At 40.8% G+C, this 13,141-nt stretch overlaps 1 protein-coding gene across 1 annotated transcript in view; it reads right to left on the minus strand.

Moving 5' to 3' along the window:
• Positions 1 to 13,141, minus strand: part of NECAB1 (N-terminal EF-hand calcium binding protein 1) — a 67,262-nt gene that overhangs the window by 7,482 nt on the left and 46,639 nt on the right. The window contains exons 6-9 of the mRNA XM_075743750.1: positions 9,448 to 9,584; positions 6,628 to 6,740; positions 5,683 to 5,759; positions 721 to 774 (exon numbers count right to left, since the gene is read on the minus strand). Of these exons, the coding sequence (XP_075599865.1) occupies positions 721 to 774; positions 5,683 to 5,759; positions 6,628 to 6,740; positions 9,448 to 9,584 (381 nt within the window). The remainder of the gene's footprint in view (positions 1 to 720; positions 775 to 5,682; positions 5,760 to 6,627; positions 6,741 to 9,447; positions 9,585 to 13,141) is intronic.

The following is a 13,141-nucleotide window of genomic DNA, read 5'->3' on the forward strand; positions in this document are numbered from 1 at the left end:
AATATTGTATAATCTCATTTAAAAAAAGAGAAAAATATAATACAATTCCTGTGATGAAATAAGGAATTTGATGGATCATCTATTTTGGTTATTTTTTCATGTGTATTTGCTTTGCATTTTGTTAGGTTCAAAGCCCTGAACTTAGGAATGCTAGTGTATTTGAAAAATTCATCTTGATCTTGGGACATGAACTTAATTAAAAGCAAGTTTATTTCTGGTTATGATTCTGGTTTTGTAAGTTGTAATGTTGATTACTGCTTAACATTAGATGCTCTCCCATCTTTCCTGACAAGGCTTCCTATAGCAGTTTGGGAGGGAGGGAAGGAGGCTGGCTGTACAACCGTGATTTAAAGCATGCATGCAGCATTCGGTGATTGGGAGCTGAGAAGCTATCACCCCGTAAACATAGCTGCCAAATTCAGTAAATCTTATTAATGACACCTTTACCTCTTTATGTAAGTTGAGGTTTTGGCTCACTGTATCCCTTGAAAACAATGCAAAAATTAATATGAAAGTTTTGACCATATATTCTAAGTTTTGTTATGTTGTGTCTTGCACAGTGTATTCTGCTGATTAAAATGGATGCTTGCCACTGGGAAAAGTGAGGAAGGTGACATTTTTATTTATTATTTTTTTAACATATCAATGGTGAGGTGGTTGTCTTACTACCTGGCTATGAAAATCAAATGTCAAAAGTCATTGTCTTGAGATAACACTTACAGATTTTGCATTTTCTTCCAAAACTTCCTCTTCAAATGGCTCGAGCTTTAGGTCCTTTCAAGCAGTTGAAAAGAAAATAGAAATATAAGAGGTAATACTACAGCTGTATTCTGGTCTTACCTTTTTAACAAGCTATTCCAATAGCTAGACTCTGTTTTAGCTCCAGAAGTTATAATTAAATCCATTCTTTATTAGCTGTAAATCAAACACAAGCATTGTTTGCAGAATCTCACATGTTTCAGTGGTTAAATCCAACCCAGGCTGTTCTGTAGTTTTATTTATAGTGCTGAGCAGGTAATTTTTCATTTGTAAAACAAATCCACTTGCTCACAAATGTATGTTGGACTTTTAATTCAGAAAAGACAGATACCTTCTCAAATTGTCACGTGGACTATGGAGATGAGCAATTCTGGTAATTTGAAATGAACTATTGGCTACCATTACGCCATCATAAAACTTTATACAGAAGAAACTTCTTCAGGGGGAGTATAGTTGCAAGGGACAGTTTTGTAGCATTGAAAAAGATGCGCACGGTGCTCCAAGTCAGGTTTCTGAACTGCTGTGCTTGCTTCTGAGGACAGGCTGGGCACCAGCAACAGATGCATCCGTGAGGCAGCAGTATGCTTGCTTAACACACAAACTGGATGTGCACTTCATGAATCCGTGATTCATGCAAACGCCATTTAGTAATGCACACAAAAATATCACTTACATGCTAGGCACATGTGGTACCCTCTAACCCAGTGCCATATGGATATTCTGAAAAATGGGTATTCTGAAAAATATCCATATGCCTGAAAAAAAGCAGATCAATTTGCAATAAGCAGCTGGAGCAAAAGGCACTCTTTGTTAGCGGTGCTTCGCTTCTCATTGCAAACAATTCTTGTGTTACAAAGATTTAAAAAAAACAAAACAAACCAACCCTCTTCTACTTGCAGCTGGGTGAGCATTGATTAACCGCAAGTAGCAGGCGTTTTGCCAGCACAAATCCTGTTCTCGCTGAAAAGCTAACAAGAGGTGTGCAGGCAGAATTCAAACAAACAGGACCTCCACCAGCAGCAGGTAGCAGGGCAAGGCAGGAGTGAAGTAGCAGTCACAGAGTAACGGCTGTGTAGCTGTACCTCTCCTGCAGAACGTGCACAGAAAGGCATGAAATGGAGAAGGGGGAAACACCCAACTTTAGTAGCTCATTTGTCAGTGCAGGCACTTCAGATAAAAACCTTGAGAGAAAATGCATATTCCTGTGGTTTTTCTGTACTTTCACTGCATTTTTTTTTCCTAGGGAAATGTATGGAAAAACAGAGGAATGACTCAAGTTGTACTGCAAACTGTCTTTTAAGGTAGCAAGAAAATAATTCTATGTTTTCCAGTATATAACTTGAGAAATTGAGAAAAAAAGACAACCTACAAGATTGATTCATGGTTAAATTCACCTTTGACAGAACAAGAAGAGTTAGACAACGCTAAATCAGCCATTCACCAGGTAGTTTTCCAGTAGGAAACACTGGTGGATAACTTGCTGGCCTCTTCAAGAATTTGAAAATAATCTGGACAGGTTCTTCAGTAACATTATGTCATTAGACAGGGCATGATTACACAGATGAGGTAAGTCTACACAGACAGCTTGCTGTGACCTTTTAGTATGCGAGCACTGGCACATAGTCCTCATCTGTGCAGAAAGGGCACTCAGGCATCGGCTGACTTGATGTTGAGCATGAGTGAAGTAGCCCAATGTGGAGGTGAGAGCTGCTGCCATACAGTTCTCCTGCAGCCTGGAAATGAAACCAGCTCAGAGCTGAGGCTTTACCATGCCTCCTCAGTCCTCCCTCACCTCAGCTGAGAAGCAGTAGCTTCTGAAATTGCCTCGTAGTGTGATTGTGTGATCCTTCTAATCTGCCTCAGGGCAAAGTCAAAAGGAAGAGCTTTAGCAGCTGCTGAAAGACAGCTGAAATGTCACACTTGGTGGGATGTGGTGGGTTAACCTGGAACATCATCTGGGCTAAAAGTGATTAAGTTACTGCTGAGAGATGGCATACGTAATGGCCTCATCCCCGGTGGGAAGTGGTGACCAACCACTTGGTCACCACTTGATGTTTCTAATTTGTTTCAGTCTGAAGTTGGTGGCCATTCAAGCAATCAGCTTTGCCTTTTCTTGACTTTGTTTTGGAACAGAGTAGATGCGCTCACAGTCTCCTACTGCTAAGAGGCACCAGAGTCCTTTCTGCAATATGTGCCTGTCCCAGTCATGACCCAGACACTTTTGCTAGATGCTGTTTAAACATGGATCGCAGGGAGCTCCTCCTACTGTAATGAAGTGTAAGATCTAATAAAATGAGGACCAGAGGGAATGTCATTAATGCAAAAAAATTCTCATAATCTTTTTAATATGCCTTAGGATACTTTATGGGACCAGGAGTTTTATGATTTCTAGGTTGCATGCCTAGTAAATCTGGGGTTTTCAGTTCACAGGGGCCAGAAAGAACTGCCAAGAGAAGAACAATCAAAGTAGGTGGTTCTGGAGAAGCTGCAGAAGTGGTGAACTTCTCACCTCTCACAGTTAGACCTGGTCGTGAGATACAAAGTCAAGCAGATGCAAAGTTAGGCAGAAGTGGATATAGGCTGTCTGTTGGCAAAATTAGATTTATCTAATTGCTATGTTTTATTAATCAAGTTTTATCTTGATAAGGAGATGTTTATGGAAGGTCTATGCCCTGCCACTTTGGCATTCAGTTCCTTTTCAAACTGAGGTTGTAATTTATTTGCAGCAGATTTGATCATCTTGTAACATCCTTGTTCTAAGTTTATTCATTACAAAATGGTTGGCTGTTTTCTGTAATGTTTGCATTGCATTATTGCTGTATGCCAGATTTCTTTTTTCAGTAACATTCTTTTAAATTTTAAGTTTCCTTAAACTGTTTTTGGCACCAGTCCATGTTGGGAGGTCACTGTGGCAGGGCTCTGCTACTCAAAGCAGAGCTAGGAGTAAAGCTGGACCAAAACCAAGAGTTACATTTCATGATGGACTTTGACATTTCAAAATCCAACTTATATCTATTCAGGAAAAAATCAAGTTGCTACTAAAATGTCATTAATGTGGAAACTGCTGTGTAATTGCTTTTCTGAGGCAGAAATGACCTCTGGGAGGAAGCAGGTGGATGGGTATGCCCTGGCCAGAGGCTTAATGGACTGAGCAGACCATGAGGAGCTGCCGAGCATAGCAAGGAACAGAGTGAGGAGCTGACAGAAGTTACAGTGCCAAGAGGAATGGTCGCATTTCACAGCTGGTTAAGGAGAAGTGATGCAAGAGACTGTCAGACCTGAGGGATAGCCCAAGGGAGTACTGGGCTCCTTTTGGGGAGCAGAGTCTTGCAAGGCCAGCAGTGCCAGGGTGACTGTATTGGTAACGCAGCTTCTCAGCAATAAGCCTGAGATAACAGAAATACCCAGTTTTGATCCAAAGTGGGACCAAAGGGGAAAAGTACTGAGGGCAGTTTGTTCATCTGGGAGGGCGCAATGGCAGGGAAAGGTCACTATCCTTGTCTTGCTGAGCCCTGTGGCAGGTCATCACCGTTTATTCTGTCTTCTTGTTAAATCCCACACTTAACTATTTTCTGTGTGTTTAATTTGCTACTGAACTCAAGTTGGACTACCAGGCGAGTAGGAGGAGACACTTGTCTGCCAGGACCCAAGGTCTGAGCCAGTGCCTGGGGAAGGGTCATGGGTCCAACCACAAATACTAGGTGGACTTAAGGCCCATGATAATGTTCACTGGGGAATGTCCATCCTGATCAGCTGGAAAGAAGGAACAGGGTCAGGCTGTCTCGTGTTCATGTTTCTGAGAGCTGCTGGTCTGTGGGTGCTGGTAAAGGCACCCGTGCCCGTGCGTGTGGACCCGTATCTTTGGAGTACGTGCACAGCCTTGCTGCTGGTGAGCACTGACCTGCAGGGAGGAGCAGCATCAGCCGCACTGGGACTGGAGCAACTCCTGGATCTGCGAGCACTTCAGCCTAAAACCTTGCTTCTAGTAGACCATGAGGAAGAAGTCCCCTGGGTCCCAAAATCCACTGAATTTAGCCACACCCTTAGCACCTATCTGAAATTGTCTATCTGCCCTTCAGTAGGGACACTTTATGTAAAGAACAACACAGGCATTTATACCTTACTTTTTCCTCTGCTCTTTTAAAAAAAAAAAAAAAAAAAAAAAAAATCATCATACATAGACATAAATCAGCTTTTAAAACCAAGGGTAGCAATCAATCTGATTGATTGAAAACAAAAGCAATAGATATTTTCTGTACAGACAGATGTTAGTCAGGTTTTTACAAACCCTGGGAAGCCTTGGTATCGTTGGATCATTTGTCAGACTCCTGGAGGGCTCTGCTTCGTCATGGGAACCACAGGCGGTCTCAGGGCTCTGGGGGGCTGGTGCACCCCGGAGCTGGGGCAGCTCCGAGGCGGGATGGTGGGATTTGCATCAGCTTTTGGTTCAACCATACTTACTAGGAAAGTGTTTTAATCTTTATAAATTAGTATTCTCTGACAGGGAAGGAAGAAACCAAACTTTCTGTTAGGCTTTAGTGTGAAAATTTGGTGAGGAAGAGAAAAAAATCTGATTCTAAAAAGAGAGGCTTGTCCCATGTTCCCCAAAACAAGCAGAACTAAATACAGTGACATGTTCCAGTCATGGAGTAGAGTGACTTTACAGATCTTTATGAAAAGTTGGATCTGTGGTGATGGGAAGGGGAAGGGGGAGCGTGGGAAAACCATGTCATGTTCTCATGCAATAGGAAAGAAGGTGGAAGGAAAATGTAGGCATTTAATGAGTGTTAGCTCACTTAGGTGATGTTGAAGCTCCAGCCATTATTGATTGGAAAGGCTGTGACCGGGACATTGGAAACATTGGTGGTTTAAAGATTGCTTTACTGAAAATAAGAGAACAAACAGGTGAAAAGAAACACACACCTTCTTTTCCAGCCTGTCAATCAGCTTTTGGAGTCTGTTTATCTGGGTCATCCACTGGCTGTCTTCCTCGATCCAACCTTTGGAAAATATAAATAATGAACATTCTATGAATGTTAGTAATTTTATGAACATCAGCAACTCACAGCAAGGGATCAAACATCATTCTGCATCATTGTGCTGAATGAACAGCATCGTTTGGTGAGTGGCAGAAAGAGATTCATGAATGTGAGTGACAGAAGGGTCTTCAAAAGAGGGTTAAAAAGGAAGAGGTAAGCACGTGGCTGCAAGCAGTGAGATCTGCATGACTGGTCGAGAAGTGGGCTTGACCCATCGTGTCCTTTGGTGTTTCAGTCATCTGAATGCCTTGATTCTGAGAGACATCACTAAGCCTGGAGATGCCTTCACTGCAGCCTCATGCTTAATGTCACTGCTTCTAAAGAATCCCGTTTACCAAAATACCCTCTCACGTTTTCCATAGCAGAAATGCTGTTTCAGGTTTTTATGTATCACCTTAAATGAATTTTTTCCCCCCTTCAGGTTTTGTATCTTCCCTTTCTCTTTCTTATTTATTCCCCTCAGCTGGCATGTAAGTCATCCAAGTATAAGTATGAGTTCTGTATAAGTTATAGCATTCACCTTTTCATTCTTATCTGCAGGCTACAAATGTTACCTAAGAAATGCTGAATCAACCCACAGCCTCAAAATGATAACACAGTTTGCCCCATAATTATGTATTTATTTTTTATCAGTTCAGATCTATGGGTACATATTTATTTTCCTTACAGTAGGAGGTAATACCTTCTATATTCAATTGAAGATTGATTTCTGTCAGTAAACTGAGTTACCATGTTTAAATCAAATTTTTGGGAAGAAGATGCATGTGTATTTTTCTGTATGGTGTGTATGCATGTGTTTTAAATATCTTTAAAATGTGAAACACCATACCTGTGCTAAAATGAGGGCTATTTGGCAACAGGCTGTTGTTCCTCTGAAGCCTTCGAGCTGAGCGTTTTCCTGGCCATTGAACTGAGAGCACTTCTGGTTTTGTTGGGCCTTGTCTGCACAGCAACACAGGAGACTTCATCAGGTAAAACATGTGGGAGAGCTCTCCTCTCTCTGTTCTCACAACACGTGCTTGCATATTCCCATTTTGAATTAAAAAAGGAGAAGTACCTATTCAGACCACTGGATTATTTTCCAGATTTTCAGTATTACTTATTAGTTGTGTTTAGCTTGCTAGTCATTAGAGAAGTAAAAAAAAAAAAGGAGGTTAAGCTGGTGTAAACCTTTCTTTTAGGGAGAGAAAGCTCAAGTTCAGTGTCTGTCCATGATGTGGTTCTGACCTGGCCTGAGGAAGAATTCACACCATTTCTTTATTCACAGAATTTTCATAGCACCTCTGCGGAGGAACTGGGGTCACAAGAACAGCTAAAAGTGAAATATGAACTTTAAACATTGACTCCTTCAGCTTAAAGATTGAAAAAATAAACAGCAACATGTATCTGTTAATAAGGAAGGAAAACTGATGAGAATTAGCTAATATTGGATGGAGGACAGATAGATTTCTGGGACCAGTATTGAAATATAGCAGATACAGAAATTACTTATGTTTGTACTGCGATGACAGAGTTATTGAAGCTTGAAAGTTTGTGTGGGGACTGAAGGCTATCTCTATGTGGTTCATCTTCATCACCCAGCTGGAGAACAATGAAGGACCAGGACTATGATTAGTTTTGAACAGTTAGTTGGATGAGTGGTTGCAAAGACTATTAGACAGTAGTCTAAACAGTTCAGTAAATAATTCCCAGGTCACTGCTTTGGAAAGCTCTCTGGTATCCTGAAGCACAGAATGAAGGCTCACCAAAAGCTCACACACTATGTTAAGAAGATGTTTTTTCTGCAACATAAAATCCCTTCACAGTAAGGCAAATTATGGCAGCTCCCCACTGTGAACACTCTTAAATTAGTTTAGGAGTGTCTTAATGGGATTTTGATTCAGACAGTTTGCCCCTGAGTTAAGTTAAACATAATTGAAGACAATTTTACATAGGGACTGGGGCATCTGCACTAGGAACTAACTCATTTTCTCCGAAACAGCTGTAGTTGTAGTGCTGAGTTTGCCTGGCTTTTCCATTGCTACCTCAGAAAATGGGGAAGATCATAGAATCATAGAATGGTTTGGGTTGGAAGGGACCTCAAAGATCGTCTAGTTCCAACCCCCCTGCCATGGGCAGGGACACCCTCCACTAGACCAGGTTGCCCAAAGCCTCATCCAAACTGGTCTTAAAACACTTCCAGGGAGGGGGCCTCCACAACCTCTCTGGGCAACCTGTGCCAGTGCCTCACCACTCTAACAGTAAAGAATTTCTTTCTAATATCTAATCTAAATCGACCCTCCTTCAGCTTAAACCCATTACCCCTTGTCCTGTCACTACACGCCCTGATAAAGATGGTATTTGGCTTAACAGTGTCACACTTTCTTTACCATAAACTAAATTCACCATTCAAGAGGATATTTCTGAACAACTGTACTGATAAGGCTGGAGAAAGAAGTCTCCACAATGCCCTACCAGACAGTCAATGCAGATGAGAAAGCTGGCAGCAGAAGGGATGTTCATATCACCCAGTTCTACACACCCAGGTGAGTAGTTTGAGTTACTCACATGGTCTTTCTAGACTGTATTTCTAGAGAGGCTGTCCTAAAAGGCAAGTCAGAGAAGAAGTCAATGATTACTCCAGAGGATGTAAAAGTGCCTAAGTGAGGCTCCAGCTCTGAACTGGCCTTTCAAGACTACTTTCTCTCCCATCATTTGTGTGGGGAACCTGAAGGATGTATGCATGAATGGAGGGGTATATATACCATGCATACTTGGCGCACCTTCAGCCTTTCAAAACCTGCTTGATTCCTGCAGTCAAGCTGCTGGCACAAAACCCCAGTGTATTATTCATGTACTTCAGAAATCTCAAACCCAACAGCAAAGCAATCAAGAAAATGACATTACCAAAAGAAAGAATGAAAAAGCAATGCATTTTAAAACATATGACGTGTTGAGATCTTCTTTGTCCATGAAACGCAACAGCTTGTATTTTGCTTTCCCTATCATCTTTAACAATAGCATACTGAGGAAAATAAATCCATAAAGTCAAGTACCTTTTCAAAAATGTTTTGATCTTTGATCCTACAAACCTTCATCTATGAGTTCATGGTATTAAATTCAGCTAAACCCCTTGGATGGATATAGGTTACCGAGGTGTCTGAGAGTCTATAGAGTTAGATGTTAAACAATACTATGGCCCTGTGTTCTAGGAAGAAGCTGTAACAAGCAAGACCCTGGATATTTCTCCTCTTAACATTGGGATTGTTGTGCAACCAGGAATGAAAAAAAATCATAAAGCCAGGAGAAAGAAATGAGACAGTCAATGGTCTTAGTAATTTCAGAGCTCTTTATATTGCTGTGGTCTGGTTTCTGCATTTGATATTCAGTAGTGAATGGATCTAAAAAGAAGTCAAAGGAGCAGAGCCTAGGATGTAATAAAATGGTCCTCCTACATGCAACCCGCCACAGGATCAGATTGGAACCTGCTTGCATTCAATTTCAGGAAAACTCCTATTAGTGAGTTCCTATATGGAATAAAAACCGTATCCTTATTTCTCCTGTTATTCCCTACATCAAGCTGCTGGGTGAAATGTTAGATGGTCTTGCATGTTCACGGTGACCTCACTCCTCATCCCCTTCACTGCAGCTGGGCAGGATGTTTGCTCACCTCTCCTGCCGAGTCTGCTCCTCCGTGGTTTCCATGGCACACTCCAGGCTGCTCTGGAGGGACTGAAGCTGGTTCAGTGTCTCCTTCAAAAGAAAGCGAGTCACAAACTGCTCCAAATTGGAAGCTTCCTGATAGTCCTAAAAATTACATGGGGAAAAAAAAAAGTTAAGGATTTGCTTGCTTGGTTAGAAATATGTAAAGGAAGATTCAGTCTTAATTCAGAAAGAAGCAGCTTGGATGTTTTCATGCTTATACATGCAAACCACATAAGCAACCTTTATGTTTCGGGACAAAAAGACCTCTGAATTTCCAGGTATAGGCCCTGATCCTACCGAAGCTGAGAGAGGCCCAGTTACACAGTGGCACAACATAGTTTCTACTCAAAAAACCTTTTTTCCTTACATTTCTTAACTCCAGTTGATGGCAGTACCACATTACTTCTTAAGTATGGAAAAGCCAAGATATGACTGACAACTGTAGAAGTGAATTTAAAGTTTTTATTCAGATCTACTCTTGTGAAAAGATGTTTTCTAGCCCACTGGGCTGTTTCTGGCAGTGACTATGGGAATAGTCTTTGAGCAGGGCATGTCATGTACTTAGTGATACTGCCCTGGAAAACTCCACCAGCAGTCTGGCTGAAGGACTGCCCGTGATAGAGAGATTGCCTTCTGAATTTAACAGTCTTTGACTGTTTTTTGTTCTTTGAATTTGTTTCATTATTTTTGAAACCATATATCTATATATTTCACAATTACATGGAATGCATCTAAATTATCTTTGAGCTGGAGCTTGGTTATTAAAAAAGTTTGCACCTATATTTAGCAGTCTGTAATGGTTCTTTGTATAACAACATTTTCAATATATTTTATGTGTTTAAAAATATTTATGCATATTTTGTGTAGATAATTGCAGAAATAAGTTCTTACACCTGCTCTCTCCCTGGCCCAATGAATCATATTTCCATGGGCGATGTCGACTTTAACATTTCTGGCAAACCCAGATCTGCAAACCCCAGTTCTGCAGTGACATGCAGGTAATGCTGTGTGAGGGGGGGAACCCATATGATAATATAAACACCTTTTTTGTTGTTTTCCCATTAATGAATGTAATAGAAAGGATAGAGGGGACACAGAGAGCCTCTGCTTAGTGTATAGAGTTCCCATCAGGAACAGAGAAGGAAAATGAACTTTAATACCTTAAACTCCGAATGAATTTGTTGGCTCCCACGCTGATGAAAGTAGGCTGGTATCCATTTTTTCATATGCCCTAGGTCTAATTATGTTTGCAGAAAATACACTCAGCTGATCTTGAAAGCCTGACCATCTAAAATCGTTTCATTAAATATGAGGTGCATTGAATGAAAGATTTCTCTAGTTATCACAACTGAGGATAGATGATGGTCTGTTATCTCCAAGCTTTAAAGAAAACTTGTCATTTGAATGGTGTTGCCTCCCACTCTAGCTGAGAACCCATTTGAGTATTTTTGGCCATGCATATGGGTATTTTTAAGCTCTTCTCTGTTCTTCCCAATGTGAATTACAGCTAAAATGCCTATTTGGCTTTTAGATTTCTCTTAGAATTTTTGCATGCGTGTGTTTGCAAATGGGATGTTTTGAAATTTAAATGTAAAATAAAAGATTGTAAGATAATAGCTTTAAAAGCACTTTGCTCTCAAATGAGAGCAATCTATTCACAATGTATGTTATTAACTTTATTCTTGTTGGAAGACTTCTGCTACAGCAATCTCAGGATGTTAAACCACCTGTGAATCATCAGAAGTTACTTATGTAGCCAGGAGTTTCGTGGTCTTCTATATTTACTTCTTCTGTCTTCAGATTAATCAGGTGTGAGCCACTCTCCAACAAATAATTTCTTATTTATACATTTTCAAAATAGATACTCATGGGAGATTGTCTGTCTACCTTTTGAGTGAATACCTGAGACTCACACCAGTTCTGTAAATAACATTTATGGCAACCTTTATGATTACTAAATCTTATTATGCAATAGAAAAGCTGGTTTTTTCCTCTTCTTCTTCTAAATTGCCTCCATTGTAACCGATCTAAAACTTCGGTGCACCTGACAGAGATAATTTAATTTCAAAAAATTTTGATTCTTTGTGGCATATTAGAACAACATGTGCGAATCTGTGTAGCATGGGCAGCTAAATAAAACCCTGCAGTTGAAATCCAGAGTATGTTTTAATTTTTCATTTTTTGACAATGGTCTTGGTGAAACATGTCAGAACTGACCATTTCTTGTAAGTTTTTGAATACCAAAGCAATCTCACAAGAGGAGGATAACCAAAGAAGTGGTTTAAAATTCTGGGCATCCAAAAAAGTAAATGCTACAGATATGTCCTTCTAGCTTCCTTCTCATAGTCATGGTAAACCTGATACTGGCACACTGATTTACAGCTTAAAATGTACATCAGTACTATTTCATTTTGTGAACTGTTCAGGCGGGCCCTCGCTGACGGGGGGATCATACAAACGTTAGCTCTGTAATACTTGCTATTGTGTGAGGCTGCTTTCTGACTCCTTCAGAAATGCCTTCTGCCTCTGAAAGTTAATAAGTAATAATGGGACCCACTGATGGCATGTGTACGTAAACTAGAAAAATGGCCTGTTTGTTGATTTTCATTAGCTGTAAATTACCATTCATTAGCATATACATTATACTGCACAGCAGCCTGGGCAGTCCAGATGAAATAAGTCTGTTAACATATCATTCGGCTTGCTAGTTTTACTGATTGTGAGTGAATGAAAGTAATTTTCCACATCTGCCTCATCAAGATACAACCGTGACCTTTGTGAGCAGCTAAGATTTGAGTTTCCATTAATGCAACTGAAAATATATATAATTAGTCATTTCCCTGTGGAAAAAGGTCACTGTGGTCTTTAAAACTGGCTTATGGCTATCTTAAAAGGTACAGAAGAGGTTGTCCTTTTATAAAGGCAGAGGAGGCAAGGCTTAGGTATCTCCTAAGGGAGTCCACATCTCAGGGCTACCACAGGTTCAGCGACTCTCTTGGTCCTCTTGAGCCCTGGTGCCATCCCCAATCCTCTCCCCTTGGGTGACCTGAGACCACACTGACTGGCTTAGCAGAAGAGCAGCTCCTCGAGAGTGGGAAGGAGGGAGAAACCTGTGTTCACTTACTTGGAGCAAACAAACTAACTTGGCTGGGACAAAAAATAACTGAAATCTCACAGAAGAGGTGGGAGCTTAGGCAAGAGCTCCACAAACTTAGTGGGAAAGGATGTCTGGCTGTCATCTAGTCCACCCCCCTGTTCAGAGCAGGGGCAAAAGCTAGTTCAGGCTGCTTGGGGATGTGTCAGCTGAGTTTGGAACATCTCCAGGGATGGCAATTACACCATTTCTCTGGTACACTGTTGCACGACCCTGTCTGTGCAAAATATTTTCCATATGTCTAGTCAGCATTTTCCCTTCCACAAGCTGTACCCGGTGCCTCTTGTGCTTTTGCTATGTACCCCAGAAAAAGACAACATTATTTTGTCATCTCTATAACCCTTCTTTAGAAAGTAGAATTACATCTTCCCTCAGCCTCTTCCCCAGGCTGAACAAACCTGGTCCCCTTGGCCTCCCCTTTCTATCTTGCTATTTTGCTATGGAGTAGTTTATGTTATATAACACTTACTTTATAACTTATTTGTTTGTACTTTATTTTATTTGT

This window comes from Balearica regulorum, chromosome 2 (assembly GCF_011004875.1).
Source record: "Balearica regulorum gibbericeps isolate bBalReg1 chromosome 2, bBalReg1.pri, whole genome shotgun sequence".
In the NCBI taxonomy this organism is placed as follows: domain Eukaryota; kingdom Metazoa; phylum Chordata; class Aves; order Gruiformes; family Gruidae; genus Balearica; species Balearica regulorum.